Source organism: Tamandua tetradactyla, chromosome 13 (assembly GCF_023851605.1).
Source record: "Tamandua tetradactyla isolate mTamTet1 chromosome 13, mTamTet1.pri, whole genome shotgun sequence".
Taxonomy (NCBI): Eukaryota; Metazoa; Chordata; class Mammalia; order Pilosa; family Myrmecophagidae; genus Tamandua; species Tamandua tetradactyla.
The window spans coordinates 57,412,666-57,431,860 of record NC_135339.1 but is presented as its reverse complement, the minus strand read 5'-3'; the positions used below and the strand labels follow the sequence as shown (position 1 = coordinate 57,431,860).

Here is a 19,195-nt window from a genome sequence, read left to right as displayed (position 1 = left end):
TACAAACAAGGCCAACAGCTTCACACACATTATCTCATACACCACACCTTTGAGGCAGGTACGTTTATAACCATTTTCAATGTCAGTTCCCAGCATATTCACCAGCACAGCCAAAATAGATGTTAAAATGTTTAAATATGTCCATATCAGTTGGGAAATGGCCTCTGTCCCAAACTCCCCAGTGCCCAGTCACCACCTGGCCCCTGCCTAGGGTCCCTAAATAAACCAGCAACTGAAGAGTTAATGCCTGGTCATCAGGGAGGGGGTCTGGGACCCTCTTTAACACCATGGTCAGAACCTGCACCTTACTAGTTGTTAAATATTTTGAATATCAATTCTGCCCATTTTACAGATGAAGAAATCAAGGAAGGAGAGTTTAAGTAACTCACAGTTCCAAAATTTAAGCCCAGACCCTCAGATCTCAGAACTAGGCTCTTAACCACCAAGGGTTGCTGTGTGACAAGAGGACATCAGCAGAGTCCCAGGGAGTGAGACCTGGGCCTGACGACCAGCAGGGGCTGTGTGTGGATAGTTTCAGAGTTAACTGTCAACCTCCGCCGGGTGTCTGCAACCTGGAGACGTCCAAAGCAGGCCTCTGTGGCTACTTTTCTCCTGGGCTGGATCTTGTAGGGATAAGACATTTTAAAAAGTTTTCTTCACAAAAATGGCTTCACACTGCACACGGAATAAAATTCAAGCTTGTAGAGAAGCCACCGAGCCTGACAAAATCAGTCCCTGGTTGTGGAAATATGGGGGAGGGGGGAGTGGCAGTGAATTTGACATACTAAAAACTTTCCTGCAGAGTAATTAATTTTTCACTTACATCAAATTCATCCAGAATGTTGGCCTGTTCCAATCTGTGAATTTTATATCTGAAAGGGATCCAAGAGGCCCTCCACACAGCCACACACAGTATTTCACAGATTGGGAAACTGAGGCCAAGAGAATGAAAATGACTTGTCCATGGTCATTCAGTTATTCAATGAGCCCAGTGGGATGAAAATATGGCCCAGAATTGAGCCTGACCTCAGCTCAGTGTTGTGTACACCTGTAAGTGTTGATTCTGCAGATTAGGAGAGAGGAACTCCTTTTCACCTACAGGAAAAAGAAAAACTAGGGGTAGGGTGGCCTTCCTGGGGCTCAGCAGTCCCTGATACTCCAGAAGTGCTGCGGCTGCGCCCCCTGCTGGCTGCACGCACCTGCACTAGAGCTGAAGCAACAGAAGAAGTTGGTCCACATCGGGAAGAAAGCAAAGGAAATTGAACTATCTGGCTGGATAAAAAGACCACAGTAAGGCTTTTGAAGACAGTGGGTGCGCAAAAGAAAATCAGCCTGGAGAGGGGGAATGACTTGACCCAAGGTCAATCAACCAACATTATCAGTTATAATAAGCATTATTTAACTCAATTAGTTTTTCTTCAGTGGCTTCCCATTGCACGTAGATTAAAATCCAGGCCTGTTACTAAAACCTCCAGATCTGACAATGTCCAGCCCCTGTAGGCCTGTCCAGCCTTCCAAGCACTCCTTCCTTGCTTCTCACACCCCAGCCACACTGCCTTCCCTCCTAGAATAGTCCAAGGTCCTGCCTGCCTCAGGGATTTCACACTCATAGTTCTTGGGCAGGTGAAGGCAAGTGAGGAGAAACCAAAGAACGCCCTCATTTTTCCTCATTTGGTTGGTAATTTCTTATCCTCAGGTTTCACTTAAATCTCTTCTTCTCAGAAAGGGCTTTCCAGCACTTTAGTCAAGGTAAAACACTTCTTTCCATGGCTCTGTCTCAGGACCTCAATCATTCCCTTAAGTACATCTATCTCAAGTGATAGCTATTTTATTTAGTTAGTTCCCTACCTAGCATTTATCTTCACTTTCATTTATCATTGATATCCCCACTAAAATATAAATGTTATGAAAGCCATACTGTATTTGTCTTGAACTCAGAGCCAGGCATGATGCCTGGCACACAGTAGGTGCTCAATAAATATTAATTGATTACATGAATGAATGAACAGTTTGGGATTTTTGTCTGATTGCACATTTTCTCCTTCAAAATTTCCATCAGACTGTCCTACATATTGCACCTACTCTAGTATTGAGTGAATGAAGGAATCTTGTTTGCCGGAATTCAGGTTAACTTTGGAGGAAGGAATTTTTTTTTTTTAACTTTTTCAGAAGTTTGAACAGATTCCTTTTCAAATTTTCTTAATAAAGGTATTTAGTGCAGTCTGCTGTGCCTTGAGCAGTGACTGCTCATGGTGTTGGTTGATGGAGAGGATTTTCCAAAGGAAGGGCTAGCCCAGCTCTTCTCCTGAGCACTCATTCCCATCTCTGCAGTCCCTAAGCTCAAGGCCAGCAGCTCAGTTCATTCATTCATTCCACAGATGGTTAGTGGGCATCTTCCCTGGAGCAGACTTTCTGCTGGGTTCTGGGGACACAGTCTCAATCCTGTCCCCCTGAGGACTACACCCAGTGCCAGACACTGGCTGCCAGAGACAGCTGACCTGGGGTCACTTTTCCTCTACCCTCTCTTTCCCTGTCATTTCTGCCAACCTGGTCTTCTCAGTCAGGCTGCTCTGTCCAAGGGGCTGCAAGGACCCCAGTGTCTTCCCCAGGAGAGATGCTGCCCCGCAGCCTCCAGGAAACCAAGTCCAGAAAGCCCCTTCCATGTTCCCTGCAAAATGAAGAAGAGTGGGATACCCAAACCATACCCTATGCAGGTGCACATGTCAGGAGGCAATGCCCACTGATATTTCCAGACGTTTATTAAAGCAACCGTTTCCCAGTCCTTGCACTGGTCTCTCCCTGGGATGCTGTAACAGCCCCCGCTATGTCCATCCCCTGAACCAGGAGGGTTCCTACCACCCCATGCAAGATCAGATGAGTCTTGGGAAGCCAGGCTTTCTGGCTTCCTTATCCATCCCTCAGGCCCTCTGCCTGATAATGGTTATTGTCTTCCCCAGGACACAGACTGCCAACTCAAATGAACTCAACGTTCTGTGCCTCAGTTTCCACATCTGTAAAATGAGATAAGAAGAAACTAACCTCATATGATTATGGGGAGGAGTAAATGAAGTAGTCCATGTCATATGCAGTAACATCAAAATTCCAGTTAGAATATTATATTATGTATTCTAATAAGTATAATATTTATGTATAATATAAAGCAATTAATAATTATTCATTATAGTGATAATTATATTATACTCAGCCTAATTTCCTATTCATGTTCAGGAAGAATTATTAAGCCCCCCCCACCTCCATTTGCTGTTACTGAGATAGGGGGTTGGGCAATTTCCCTTAAGTTTGAGATATCTCACTCCTACCGGAATTTTCGTACCTCCCCCCTTCCGGTCCATTTCCAGATGTTTCACAAGGACAAGGATGTACACCCTCTTCAGGGTCCTTCCTCCTTTTCTTCTCTCTTCCAGCATGCCTCCAGCCACCTCAGGAAAAGCTGTCTTTTCATCCTCCTTTCTCCTTTCCTGCTCCAACCCCTTCACCCCACTTATCCCCTGACTGAAAAGAAAAGAACAGTCTTCGCTCATTTATTCATTTGTTCATTCCAAGCCTTTTGAGTGCGCATCACGTGCCGGCACTGTTTAAGGCGGTGAGGATACAGAAGTAACAAGACAGTGACCAGCTATACCTCCATCCCTGCCATGAAACTGGACAGCCATTTCTCAGTCACTCACCGTCACCGTGCCCGGCGTCAGGCAGCGCGTGGGCAGCAGTCACAGAAGGCAGAGGGCCTCCTCCGTCCCAAACCAAGTATTTCCTCCACATCATTCAAACGTTATACACAAAACCATCTCTGACATGGTGCATATAAAGCTAGAAACATGGTTTGCCCAAACAGAGAGAAACTAAGTGACTGGGAACACTTTACCTTACGACCTTCTGAACCGTTTCGATTTTGGCCCTTGTCGATGCATTTTCCATATGAACTGAAATAGAATTTATATTTTAAAAATAGCAAAAAGAAAGAAAGAGAATGGACTCTGAGTCATTTTGAAGTTGACCAGCTAGGTTTTTAAAAACAACTCGTCTCCTCAAAGGCATCTATGTAATTTCTTTATCCCCTCCCCCTCCCTGAATTAAACCTACTTTTTCCTCAACCATCAGCATTCATGAGAAATAATACCTATTAGTGATTCCATTTTATTAGGTCATTTTTCTGTCTTTTAAAAAGATATCATACTATCTCCCACTGTTCTGCTTTGTCAGTATGCAGAATTTCAGCCACCCTCGGGTTTAAATAGTCCATGCTTTCCCTCAGAAAGCACCGGGATCAAGGCGAAGAGCTTTGGAGTCAGGAGAGCCCTGGTTGCAGATCCCAGCTTTGCCTCTTCAATTGCTCCCTCACCTTGGGTGAGTTCTGGGGAAAGAGTTGTGCCCTCCGCTGAGCAGGGTGTTTGCCTTCCCAGGACAGCGATTACGAACACCCGGATGAGCACTCGGATTCGGAGATGTACGTGATGCCCGTGGAAGAGAACGGGGACGACAGCTACGAGCCACCCCCAGTGGAGCAGGAGACCAGGACAGTTCACCCAGCCCTGCCCTTCGCCAGGGGCGAGTACGTAGGTGAGCCCCGAACCCCAGACCCTCGGCTCGGTGCCTCCCGGGCCAGCAGAGTGCTGGGCAAGCCTGCTGGCTGCCCGAGGGCCTCCTGCGCGCCTCCTTCCCACGCTCACTTCCGCCTCCCAGCCACTGGTCTGGTCACCCAAATGGTAAAGCTCTCCAATGTAAGGGGACAGGTAGGCTTCCTAAGTCTGCAATATTGAAAACAGCCAAAAAAAGTAAAACACACACAGCCTGATGGTTGCCTCCCCCACTCCTAGCAGCCCCGTGGGAAACCAGCCCTGCGATTAGACCCACTTCTTTTAGGGCTTCCTGTGCCAAGGTTCCTGGAATTTTCTCTTAAGAAGTCTGTACGGACCAGGGATGACCTACAAAATCCTCAGTGTCTGCTGACACCCCTTCTCCCTCCTCCCCGTTCCCTCCTCCTCCCCAGACTGACTGCCAGCCAGCCCCATGTCAGGCGGGGTTTGGAGCGGATTTATTACTGGGGGGTGGGGCTCCAAACCCGGACTAGCCTCATAGGTCAAGTAGGCACAGCTCAGGTCTGGCCTTGAGGCCTGAGTGTGACTTTTAATGGCAGTCATGAAGAGGTGCGTGTTTCAAGCTTACGGGGTAAGGATGTACAACGAGGAGAGCAAGCATGCCCAGTGATGCGGACTTCGGTGCACAGCTTTCTGCGTGAAAAGGCCCTGTGCCCATTGCGGCTACCGCTGCCTGCCTCCCACCAGGTACCAAGCACTGCTCGTGGCTTCATCCTACATTTCAGCCATGGAGCACCTACTCCGAGCCAGTACCATCAGCGGCAAGACAGACACTCCTTAATAGCTGAGTGCTTTACAGTCGTGGCCTATTCAACCCACTCGATGATCTTACGGAAGAGGTGTTCATCTCGCGTCGCAAGGCAGGAAAGGGAGGCTCAGAGTAGGGAACCCACTGGACCAAGGTTTGACAGGCAGCCACGCTGGGATGCGAGCCGGGCCTCCTGGCTCCAAAGCCCCCGCCCTCCACCACCCGGCTCCACCTGCTGCTCTGTTTGGTAAGCGATCATGTCTGTCACAACAACCCTGGGAAGAAAGAGGCTGTGTCAGACCCATTTTACAGACCAGGAAACTACAACTCAGAAGGATTCAATGGCCCATCCAATGGTGCAACCTTCAAAGTCTGACTTCTGTGCTTTGCTGCATGAAGAAACTTAAGTAAACGCAAAGAGCTGCAAATAATACTGCAAAAACTGACAGGCTAAAGATACAGCCATGCGGACACCCTGGAGGCTCAGTACCAGCCACACCATTCAGAAAGGCTTCGGGGAGATTTCAAATGTGCAGTTACTAACACACCTTCACCAAGGCGGGAACTAGGGCTGAGGGCAGGGGCAGCTGCCAGCCGGGAAGCAGAAAGGGGCCAGGACAGGCAGGGCAGCTGCACCAAGCTAGCAGTGCTGTTGCAGGAGGAAGCAGGAGGAAGCAGTGGTACAATACAGTTTAATAGTTTCATATTTTTTCTCCCATCCCTCAAGGGACTTTGCCAATACTGTTTGATTATCTGCTTAATATACTCTGGGATGTATCCAGGCGTTTTGTTAAGAAATACAGGATTAAAGGCTCTCATTCTTATTTTGGGCTCCCTGTTTGGATTATTTAAATAAAAGACAGTTTGAGTTAGAATATGTGCTACAGAAAATTTAGATTTTGGACAAAATGAACCTTTCTTCCTTTGGTCTCAGAGAGTAGATGAGGTTCTAAAATATAGACAATGTCTTCCTTACCCCTGTGTTCTGAATTACTTTAATCCCAACCTGATTGGCTTCATTCTCATTTCTAAATAGCAGGTTATAATACAGCCTCTCAAAATCTAAAAATAATAATTACTATTCTGGACTAAATGTGACTGCTACAAGAGCTTACAATCTAGGCACCTGTTTTCTTATAAGCATTTTCTAAATGAGACCATACAATAATTGCTCTTTTGTTTCTGGGTTATTTTTCTCACCAAAATGTCCCACAGGTTCATTCACAATATTGCATGCCTCACAATTTTGTTCCTTTTTGTAGCAGCAAAATATTCGATCATATGTACACACCATCCCTCACTAATCTAATTCTCAGTCAGTGCATCCTTCAGCCACCTCCATTCATCAGGCATCATGTATAGTGTCCAAAGTCCACGGTCCATCAACATTCTCAACTTTAGGTAATTTTATTGCTCCCGAGAGAAAGATAACCAACAACCACACCCTCACCAAACAGAAAGTCTAAACCTCCCCTTGACTCTTGTCCCTCCCCATATTATTCACCCCTGGTGTTGCTGTGGTACAGTTGATGTTTTCCACCTATACCCCAAACTTATACACTCTTTGTCCAATATTCATACCTTTGAAGTAGTTCGTGCAAGAACTTATTTATATTTCTAGCATTAATCAATACAACACATGGGTCTATAAGACCCTTTTCAATCATGTTCACTTTCAATATGGTAATATTACTTACAGCCCCACTAGGGAATAGCCTTCACTACTATCTATTCCTTTACATTTGAGTTGAACCTCATTAGCTGACTGTTTCTAGTTTCCATATACCTCTAGGCCCCCTATATCTGTATTATAAGCCTCTGATGTTACCTTTACCGTGGTCATAAAAGTGGAGTCATACAGTGTCTATCCTTTTGTGTCTGGCTTATTCCACTCAGCATTATGCCCTCAAGGCTCATCCATCTTGTCATGTGCTTCAGGATGTCATTTCATCTTATTACTGCATAATATTCCATTGTATGTGTGCTGGTCTGAATCTGCGGTGGACCCCAGAAAAGCCATGTCCTTTAATCCTCATTTAATATTGCTGGGTGGGAGCATTTTGATTGTTCCCATGGAGATGTGACCCGCCCAATTGTGGGTGGTAACTTTTGATTAGAAGATTTCCATGGAGGTTTGTCTCCACCCATTGAAGGTGGAGTTGCTTACTGGAATCCTTTAAAAGAGGAAACATTTTGGAGAGAGTCCCTTTTTTCAGAGCCACGAGAAAGCCAGCAGACGCTGCCATGTTCGCCATGTGCCCTTCCAGCTGAGAGAGAAACACTGAACTTCATTGGCCTTCTTGAACCAAAGTATCTTTCCCTGGATGCCTTAAATTGGACATTTTTATAGACTTGTTTTAATTGGGACATTTTCTCATCCTTAGAACTGTAAATGAGCAACTTATTAAATTCCCCCTTTTAAAAGCCATTCTGTTTCTGGTATATTGCATTCTGGCAGCTAGCAAACTAGAACAGTATGTATATACAACATTTTGTTAATCCATTTGTTTGCTGATGGGCACTTGGGTTGTTTCCATCTTTTGGTGATTGTGAAAAATGCTGCTGTGAACATTGGTGTGAAAATATCTGTTGTGTCACTGCTTTCAGCTCTTCTGGGTATATACCGAGTAGTGCTATTGCGTGGTTATAGGACAACTCAATATTTAGTTTCCTAAGGAACCTCCAAACTGTCTTCTATAGCAGCTGTGGATTCCCACTACAGAAATATGTGTCCCAATTTCTCCACATCCTCTCCAACATTTGTGGTTTTCTGTTTGTTTAATAGCAGCCATTCTAACAGGTGTGAGGTGGTATCTCATTGTAGTCTTGATCTGCATTTCCTTTAAAGCTAATGAAAATGAGCATTTCTTCATGTGCTTTTTAGCCACTATATTTGCTCTTCAGAAAAAAATGCCTATTCATATCTTTAGTCCATTTTATAATTGGGCTGTTTGTTCTTTTTTGTTGTTGAGTTGTATGATTTATGTATACAGGATATCAAACCTTTGTCTGATATTTGATTTCCAAATATTTTCTCCCATTGAGTTGGCTGCCTTTTCACTTTTTTGACAAAGTCTTTCGAAGCACAAAAGCATTTGATTTTGAGGAGTTCCCATTTATTTATTTTTCTTTTGTTGCTTTTGCTTTTGGTGTAAAGTTTAGGAAGCTACCTCCTATTACCAGATCTTGAAGGTGCTTCTCTACATTTTCTTCTAGGAGCTTTATACTGGTTTATGTATTTAGGTGTTTGATTCCTTTTGAGTTAATTCTCGTATAGGGTGTAAGGTAAGGGTCCTCTTTCCTTCTTTTGGCTATTGATAACCAGTTCTCCAATGCCTATTTATTGAAAAGACTATATTGTTCCAGTTCAGTGGATTTGGGGGTCTTGTTGAAGATCAGTTGACTATAGATTTGGTGGTCTATTCCTGCACTCTTAATTCAATTCCATTGGTCAATATTTTTATCTTTGTGCCAATACCATGCTGTTTTGACCACTATGGCTTTACAATAAGCTCTAAAATCGGGAAGTGTTAAATCCTTCCACTTCATTCTTCTTTTTTTAGGATGTTTTTAGCTATTCGGGGTCTTTTTATCTTCCAGATGAATTTTGTAACTAGCTTTTCCAAGTCTTCAAAGTAAGTTGTTATAATTTTGATTGGTACTGCGTTGAATCTGTAGATTAATTTGGGTAGAATTGACAACATAACTATATTTAACTTTCCTATCCATGAGAAGGAAATGTCTTTCCACCTATTTAGATCTTCTTTGATTACTTTTAGCAATGTTATGAAGTTTTCTGTGTACAAGTCCTTTACATCCCTAGTTAAGTTCATTCTTAGGTACTTGATTCTCTTGGTTGCTATTTTGAATGGAATTTTTTCCTTAATTGACTCCTTAGTTAGGTCATTGCTTGTGTATAGAAAGATTGCTGATTTTTGCACAATAGTTTTATATCCCACCACCTTGCTGAATTTATTAGCTCAAGTAACTTTGCTGTAGATTTTTCAGGATTTTCCAAGTATAATAACATTTCATCAGCAAACAATGAAAGTTTTACTTCTTCCTTTCCAATTTGGATGTGTTTTATTTGTTTATCCTGCCTGATTGCTCTAGCTAGAACTTCTAGTACAACGCTGAATAATAGTGGTGACAGAGGGCATCCTTGTCTCATTCCTGATCTTAGGGAGACCTACAGAACTTTTTAAACCTATAACATCAGGTCCCTCCCCAGAAGTTCAAATTTAATAGGTCTGGGGAAGGGCCTAGGACTTGGTCATTTTTAAATCTCCCCAGGGAGTTCTAAAGTACAAACAGGATGGAGAACCACTGCCCTTAAGAGTTCATAGAACAAAGTGAACCACCAAAGACCATACACCGCAAAAACACACACCTGCACGCACACCACAGATGCTGCTCAAGCTCTTCAGCCCACTTGGTTACAGCTATCAACTCTCCACAGTCCATGAATCTCCCTCATTTCCCCGAGAGGATTTTTTTTTTTATCGGGACATTCTTTTGGTTCTTATAATCCAAGTCAACGGTCACTTGAAATTTGTTCTGAACGTTTTACTTTACTCTTTCGAGGAATGCATTATTAATAATGGGTGGGTCAGTGATGTTAGTACACTGAATGAAGCTCAATATGAGAATGATAGAGGGAGGAGGGTTGGGGGCACAAGTGAAACCAGAAGGAAAGACAGACGATTGATTTGAAGAGTGAATAAAGAAGTATTTGCAAAGTCCTCTTGGGGGAATGGCGAGAAAGGGGAAAAATTCAACTTCCCCATTTGGAAAATTCCTGATATTCTTGCAAGCAGTGGGGACAACCAAATCAATAGGCTGTGCTCTCTCTCAAACTTGGGGTTTGTTCATATGAAAGTTATCCCTGCAAAGGACAGACTAAGCCTACTTAAAATTAGGCTTAAGAGTCACCCCCAGAGAACCTCTTTTGTTGCTCAGATGTGGCCTCTCTCTCTCAGCCAACACGGCAAGCAAACTCACCACCCTTGTCTACATGGGACATGACTCCCAGGGGTGTGGACCTCTCTGGCAATGTGGGACAAGAATTCTAGAATGAACTGGGACTCAGTATCAAGGGATTGAGAAAACCTTCTTACCTGAAGGGGGGAAAGAGAAATGAGACAAAATAAAGTGTCAGTGGCTGAGAGATTTCAAACAGAGTCGAGAGGTTCTCCTGGAGGTTATTCTTATGCATTTTATAAATACCCCTTTTTAGTTTAAGGTGTATTAGAGAAGCTAGAGGGAAGTGCCTGAAACTGTAAAGCTGTGTTCCAGTAGCCATGTTTCTTGAAGATAATTGTATAATGATATAGTTTTCACAATGTGACTGTGTGATTGTGAAAAGCTTGTGTCTGATGCTCCTTTTATCTATGGTATGGACAGATGAGTAAAAAATATGGATTAAAAAGAAATAAATAATAGGGGAAACAAATGTTAAAATAAATTGGGTAGATGGAAATACCAGCGGTCAATGAGAAGAAGGGGTAAGGGGTATGGAATGTATGAGTTTTTTTCTTTTTTCTTTTTATTTCTTTTTCTGGAGTGATGCAAACGTTTTAAGAAATTATCATGGTGATGAATACACAACTATGTGATGATATCCTGAGCCCCTGATCGTATACCATTTATGGAATGTTTTATGTTAAGAATGTTTGTGTTTGTATGTTGTTTATCAATAAAAATATTTAAAAAAAAAATGTGTGGCTACAGAAATGCTGCTAGTTTTATGTTTTCTTGTTCTTGATGGCGCTCTCCCAGGGAATCATCCAGAGCCTCATTTGTCTCCTGTTGCTTTCCTTTCAAGATAATAGATCAAGCCAGAGGCTATCTCCACCCTTCAGCAAGACGCTTCCCAGTAAGCCCAACTGGACTTCAGGGAAAGCCAGGCTCTCCTCCACTCTGCCGTCCCCATCTTCTCTTCAGAAACCTCAAGTCCCACCCAAACCCAAAGAGCTTGTCGAGGATGAGGTAAAGTAAATCTGTCCAGAGGCTTCCACAGCCCCAGTGGACAGGCGGGAGGCGGGGGAGGGGGGTAGGCGGCCAGAGCGGTCTGGCCCTGGGCTTAGTGTCCTTCTTCCCTGCGCTGCTCTCTGGCCAGCACCAGCCAACCTCCTCTTTGAATGCATCCCTCTAAATCGCTGCTGTTTTACTGAAAGGAATTTTTTTTCTCTAAAAATAGCTATGTCATTATTTTAAGCATTCTAATTTACTATAGGCGCAGGGTATGATATCAACTCTGGATCTGTGTTCCTCTACTCTTTCTTCCCTGTGGTTTCCTGCACGTCTTCCATTTCTTCCATAAAATACTCGTTCCCCGTCTTTGTTCTCCTTTGCTTCTCTGCCCTGCCCCCACATCGTTTTCTCTCTCCGCTTTCTATTCGCTCTGCTCCTACACTTTTCAAAGATGGACAAGGGTAAACGGGACATCTAATAGAGACCCTAGACTGTAGGGAAACCCTGTACTTCCTTCTGACAGTTCTTGCTTCTCAACCTCTATCCCTGCCCCCAACCCCCCAGATATTCAGAGACCTACCTGTCCAGCTTGTCCCAGCCCCAGCCCTGGGTATGTCTCCTCAGTCTCCCCTCTGTCAGCACCTAGCTGTTACTTGTGGAATCGCTCCCAGTTGCTCTCCCTTTGCAAGTGAATGAGTAAAACTCGTTCAGACTGCTGTAGTAATGACTGATAGAGCCTATTATACAATGTCTCCCAGAGGTAATTACACTTTAAATAAGGACAAAGACAGCCCTCAAATTTAGCCATCAGGACAGCTATACAAGTGTAACAGTCTAAGAACAAAATGATATTAAAGACAACTCTTAGCCGTCAACATGCATAACTTTATTGCAGCTTCTCTGAGGGATTACTTGTTTTTAAATACCTATAAATAATAAAACCTACGGTATATGCACATGTTGAGAAATGACTTCCATTTTTACCTTGATAAAACTTGCAGTCTAGCACAAGATGGAAATGAGGGGCTTTTAAATCAAAATATAATCAGTATCAAGATTCAAATTCCTCCCCTAACCCTTAATGGCTGTGTGACTTTGGGTAGGTCAGATAACTGCTCTGAGCCTCAGACTTTCACCTCTTCAGGTTATTTTGAGAATTATATGATAGAACATATTTGGTGTATACAGCACCAAATATGGTACCTGACACACAGAAGGGACTTGATATATGTTGGGTTCCTTTCTACCAGATTCTAAATTCTTTTAAAATCCAGATTTCTAGTTTCTCCAGAAAATTGAAGAGTAGGTGACACTGGGCCATCTGTTACCTCAAAGCAGCTGAGCCTCATGGTTGACTTCCAGCTGTGAATCCCTGAGCCCTTTTCCCATTTGCCATAGTCCCCACCACTTGCATAATACATGGACATACCCTTACCCTGCGCCTGCTTTCATGGTTGTTATCTGCCCGCTCCTGTAAGCAGGGACAGTCAGGAAGTCAGCAGACTTGGAGAAAGTGGCCTGTCAATTTCTCAAGGTGATGCTGGCCTTTCAGAATGGGGACGAATTGGTGGGGAGAAGCTGAGCAGGAGACAGGATGGAGGGACTAGATTTTGGGGTCTTGTTGTGAATTCTTTCAACATTCAGCAATCCATATGAAGATATAAATTCAGTGAAAGACTATAAATGAATACTGTGGAATACATAAGGGTCTCCATTTCTGTGACTAATTAGGAGTGGATTGCAGAGAGGCAAGGGAGAGTTTTGCTAATGGCAGCCTTGCAGAGGTGGCACATGCCAGCTGAACCAATGAGAAAAGGAGAAGTACAGAGGAGGCTGCCTTCTGGAATAGGCAGATGGAGGGTCAAGATAAGAAAAAGGTTAAGAAAAAAGCCAAACAAACAGAAGTCAGCATTTAGATATGGCTAGACCTGTAGAATGGAAAAGAGGAAGTCAAATACAATCATAAATAAGTGTTTAACTTTCCTGTAAATGTTCCAACCAAAATCTCGAAGTAGAGGCTAATCAGAGAGTGGAGGGTGTGGCAGCGATGCACAGGAGGAAGGAGCTTATATGTGATAAAGCTGATTTATCATTTGATAAGTGCTGTGTATCAGCTTGTGTTCTGGGCACTGCATACATATTATCCCGTGAAATCCTCACAACAACCCTAAGAAATATTTACTGTTATCCATCCCCATTTTAAACATAAGGGAACAAGAGTGCAAAGGGGTTGAAAAATTTGTCCAAAGTTCTAGAGGTAAGTGGGAGAGCCCAGAAAATGGGATGGCAGTGCCCAGGTACTAGATGGCTGCCCTGCGCCACTTCCCCAGCATCCACTGAAGAAAAGACCAGCTCTTCATTCAACATGCATGTGCCAGGTACTTCATAGGTCCCAGGGTTTCAATGGTGCCCAAAGAAATCTCAGACCCTGTCCTTGTAAGGTTTCAAACTATGTGGCCTCAGTGAGTTAGTTCACCTCTCTCAAATTCCTCATCTGTAAAATCAGAATAAATACACCTAACTAGAGAGTAGGTATTACTGTAAGAATTCAATAAAATAAAACTATTAAATGTTCACATGAGTTGTAACAAGGAAGAAACTCATGTGGGAAATTAATAGCTGGTTAAAATGACTCTTGATAAATATAGGGTATGGGGCAGTAATGACACCATGACAGTCCTATAGTCTGAGGAGAAAGCAAACACATAAGCATCTATGGCAGGGGTCTTAATACTGAAAACGTCTAAACACTGGAGTTGATCAATGATGATTTTTAAAATATTCTATTTTCAGTACACGTTATAATAACAGAAAAAGGATTTGTAATTGTGTATAGATCATGGTGATGGAATAATCCACCTGGCTTCACAAGATCAATCACTGATGTCATCACTGATAAATTTTTGTGTTGCACACACAAGATGATGAGGTTTATATTAAAACATTCCAGCAGTTTCCAGATGGTCCTGTTAGTATACAAATTATGATGGCTCTTAATCATTTACTTACATTGGTAGGTACCAACTATTTTAAAGCATTGAGCTGTAATGCTGGAAATATACATTACACATTCCCTCTCCTTAGACTGTATAATGTCAGAGAGAGAGAGATCAAACAGAATTGATTGGGATTGGATTGGATCAGGTCTTTTTTTCTATCATTGCTCTTTGGACATAAAATTTCTCTAGTCCAGAAATAGCATTATTTTAAACAGATCAGATTCAAGTTATTGCAGATAAACAATCTTCTACACAATCAAGTTCTGCAGAATAAAACAAGTGCAAAGTTGAGAATTCAGAGGAATAAATTCTGAGGTAGTTCGGGCACCATTGCTGACTGTTAGACCCAGTGCTCTGTGTTCAGATATAAGATATTTGAGTATTTTGTTGACTGCCTTAGAGAGAGTGGCCATAATCTACCTGGGGGCTCAGGCTCTTTGCTCACAGGAACTAATCCCTGGAAGAAAAGCTGGGCTCTAATAACATGTCACTGCTATGAGCTAATCCAGAGAGATGGACCCATGGAAGCAAAAGGATTCTCACGGATACCTCAAGCACTCAACATCCCCATTATTCGCTTCTACTAAGTCGACCTTTTCCCAACCTTGGATATTGGGTCCATCGATTTCTGTCCATTCACAAGGCTACTGACTTCTCAGACACTAGGAACGCAAATATAGGCAAAGAAGAGGCCTGTCCTCAAGAGTTCAAGGTCTAATACAGTGAGGCCAGGTGTATAACAGAGGAACAAGTGGGCTCTTCTGATTGGCAAGATGCAAGAAGGCCTCTGATAATTCAGTGATTTACCCCATGTCATAAAACTAGAAAAGAGTCAAGCAAGGATTTCCACCCAGGTCTCTCTGATTCCAAAGTCTCAACTCTTTCAGACAGATCACCTCTAAACATGACTGCAGAATTGAGACACTGTGTGAGTAGAACCACTTATTATCTCTTAACTAGGTTTAGAGGTGAAAAAAAGAGATGAGAGAGAGCAATTAATTGGAGAGGGTAGAAGTAGACACGAAGAGGAGGGGAAGGAAGAAAGTTATTGGACTGCAGTGGATAAGAATATTGCCACTGAATTCTTGACTCTCTGGGTTCAAATCCTGACTCTGACACTTTTTAACTGGAGACCTTGAACAAGCTACTTAATTAATGCATGCCCGTTTCTTCATCTTTAAATGGGGCTGAGTGTACATTACTGAGCTGATGTGAGGATTAAGTAAGATAACACATGTAAAGTACTTAGAAGAGGATGAGAACATATCAGATATTCAATAGATGTTTGCTTGATTTTTCTTTCTCCCAGTACCCATTTTGGCTACCAAGCTGTAAAAACCACTTTTGAGATCTGGTCCTCATTTGCCTCTTATTAATATAAAATCATTCCCCCTGTATATATAGTCAATCGATTATCAACAAAGATGCCAAGACAATTCAATGGGGAAAAATAGTGTTTTTCAACAAATGGTGCTGAGCCAAATGTTTATCCACATGCAAAAGAATTAAGTTGGGCCCCTACCTTACACCATATATGAAAATTAACTAAAAATGGATCACAGACCTAAATGTATGAACTAAAACCCTAAATCTCTATGTTTTTTTAGAAGAAAACATAAAGATAAATCTTCATGACCTTTGGTTAAAGAATTGTTTCTTAGATACACCAAAAATTCAAGCAACCAAAGAAAATTAGATAAAATGGATTTTATAAAAATTTAGTTGATGAGTAGGTCTTCGGGGCACTTGGATGTGACTAATGGGTACAAGGTTTCTTTTGGGGTGATGAAAATGTTCTAAAATTAGATTGTGGTGATGGTTACATGACTTCATGGATCTACTAAAAAAACACTGAATTATATACTTTACATTGGGGAATTTAATGGTATATGAATTAAATCTCAATCAAACCATTTTAAAAAGGTTCTCTCCCATATAAGTGAAATATGAATGTACAACATTTTCCTGATTTATTTCTGCATTTATTTTAGGCTGATTATGTGGTCCCTGTGGAAGATGAAGACGAAAACTATATTCATCCCACAGAAGGCAGTTCACCCCCATCTGAAAAAGGCAAGAGTTTCTAATTTTTAGCACCAAGATACTTCTAGTGGTCAATCAGGGCATACAAGACTATTTGGTGGTAAACAATACTGAGATCAGAAATAACGGTGCCCAAGCCTTTCTCCCCAGCATATGTCCTTCTTTGGCTGGTCGGTCAGAAAGCATCCCTGAGCCACCCATCTTTGTATTTCCTGGCTTTTCCCCTCCTTCCTCTTCCATGATTTAATACTCACATCTCAAATTACAAAAGCACCTGGGATCTTATCCTTCAGCTGCCCTCTTATAAAAATGAATTTCTCATAGAATGTAATATTTTTAATGCAAGCCCAGGGCATTAAAAACATTGCATCAGGAAAATTTTCTGCAGGGAAGAAAAATGAAAAGGTGAGATGGTTTCTGGATCCTATTTCTTTAAAGGCTATTACAAATAAATTGTACATTAAAAAGCTAATGCCTATGGAATATACACTTTGGATGGTTTGCATAATGTGTGAATAAAACTGTTTTTATTTAAAAAAAAAAAAAGCTAGTACCATAATACCCTCAAATGAAGTGTAGAAATAGTACAAGTTTATTTTGGATATAATCACTATGGAGAAATTAATTCTGCATAAATGATACTTCTGGCCTCTTCAGGTAACAGTTATACAACTAATAAACTTGAACCAGAGGAAGCAGTACTGACCTTTTACTCTGCCATCATGTACTACTCCTCTCAGCTCTCCCTAAATATCACCCACAGTTTAAAGACCCACCTGAATTCCCAAGCCACCCATCATGATGAAATAACAAATCATTCCCACCCCCACCCCTGCTAAAACAGACTCATACACACACACACTCCAAGAGAAATGGTGTCTGTTGCACATACCAGGGGAAGAGAGACTTTTACTTTGGCCTCTCCACTATTACACTCAAGAGCACAATACATTTCTGAAGACAAAACAAAAAAACCTCTTTCATCTCCCAACCCTCCAGTTTAGCAACTGAAATTTCTAGCCAGTATTCACTTTAACAAAAATCCCTATGAGAAAGCAATTTGATTTTTCCATTGGATCATTAAAATATTCGTTCTAAAGATGTTTCTTATTTGGAGGTTTCTTTTAATGGCATGTGGGTTTAATAAATTTGTTTCCCACTTTTTGCAAATTCTCTGGTCACATCCATTATTTCCATCCTGCATTTTTCTGTAGAGTGAATTTATACAGTAGAATATATCTGCAATCAGTAGAATATATCTGTATTCTCAGTAGAATATATCTGCAATCATTATATATATATGTATATATTTGTATGTTTAAGCTCCCATGGTGAACAGATCAACCAAGCCAAACAACTCCTCAAAGCCAGCCCCTCCTCCAGGGACAGCTTCAGGTAAAGTATATGTGTAACTTGGTTTGAAATTTTAAACTTATCCGATAAACAACTCAGTTTAATCTTGAAGAAATAATCGCTCCAAATTTCTTAATAAATGGTGACAGAAGGCCTCGCCTGCATCCTCATCCACTCGTCAGGGGCACCTCTGTTGAAGGGTCTCTCACCCCGTCTTTTGGACTCTGTTGGATGACAAGGTCCCGTTTTCATCCTACCTCACTGAGCGCTTTGCTGGCCTCCCATCCTTCTCTCCTCTCCTGACTGAGGATGTCTTCACGGTTCAGCCCTCAGCCCCCAGATCTTCCTTCAGGATATTCTAAGTGGTTAAGAGCTTGGGTTTTGAGCCAGACAGACCTGGGATGGGAATCCCAGCATTCCTACTAGTTACCAACTGTAACACCTTGGGCTTGTCTACCCCTACCCTACTCACCCACTGCCTTCTGAACATCTCAATGTTCCCACCACCAAACTCTACACTCATCACTTCTCTTCCCTCCTGACCTCCAGGGAACCTGTCTCAGAGCACCTACATTCTTTCCAAAGCCTGCCATTTTTTTGCCCAGAATTTGCTCTTCTATCTTAGTTGCTCCACCCTAGTCCAGGCTGTCTTCATTTTATCACTTGACACATTCTTGTCTAGAGGGCCACACCCCTGCCTCTAGGCTCTTTCCTCAGTAAGCCTGAGGAGTTCAGTTGAGCCTCTGAACTCCTCCAAATGTTACCAGTTTTGTTCCACTACAAAGCTAGTTTTTACTATGTCATCCCTATAAAGCCATGAATAGTCAGTGGTTCCTAGGGTTTGAACTCCTATAGGGTTTGACAACCTCAAAGGCTGAAATCTGACTGGTGCTCACACCCCTACCCTATTAACATTGCAGAGAGGTGTGGGTGCCTCCTCTCCTCCTCATGTTCTGTCTTTCTGTCTCTCTGTCTCTGTGTGTCTATCTCTCATACACACACACACACACACACACACACCCTTCTCTCCCAGAGCTGAAGGCGGAACATAAGAAATTGGAAAGAAGAAAGAAATTAAGAGTATTTTTAATCTTTTCCTGCAAAATTTTCCTCTTCAGAAGTTCTTGTCTTATTTACCCCTTCCCTATGAACCCACAGGCTCTTAAAATTTGGGAAGTGGAGGTCAGAGCTGTCTTGTGTAGTTGTCTTACCATTTTGGAACAAATGTCAACACATCAACCTAAAATGCCGTGGTGAAGTTGGTTTGGTGCCAGCTGAAATGAAGGTCTCTAACTAATGACCACTCAGAAGAACGGCTATTATTAGGGGGACAGAAAACCTTTAACTGAAACAGATAAATGAAAGCTTAAACCCTCCTTAAGAAAACAATTTAATAATCTCTGTTGTGTACATCTTAAAATGCTCTTCTTGATTTAGAGGGATCTCTTCTTCCTAAAACACAC

The 19,195-nt window shown here is 42.2% G+C and overlaps 1 protein-coding gene across 4 annotated transcripts in view; it reads left to right on the top strand.

The window, feature by feature from the left end:
• Nucleotides 1-19,195, top strand: part of BLNK (B cell linker) — an 83,129-nt gene that overhangs the window by 43,751 nt on the left and 20,183 nt on the right. For all 4 annotated transcript variants that reach the window (XM_077125596.1, XM_077125594.1, XM_077125595.1 and 1 more), the window contains 4 exons: nt 4,422-4,578; nt 11,189-11,352; nt 16,328-16,409; nt 17,703-17,774. In XM_077125596.1, coding sequence (XP_076981711.1) covers nt 4,422-4,578; nt 11,189-11,352; nt 16,328-16,409; nt 17,703-17,774 — 475 coding nt within the window. The remainder of the gene's footprint in view (nt 1-4,421; nt 4,579-11,188; nt 11,353-16,327; nt 16,410-17,702; nt 17,775-19,195) is intronic.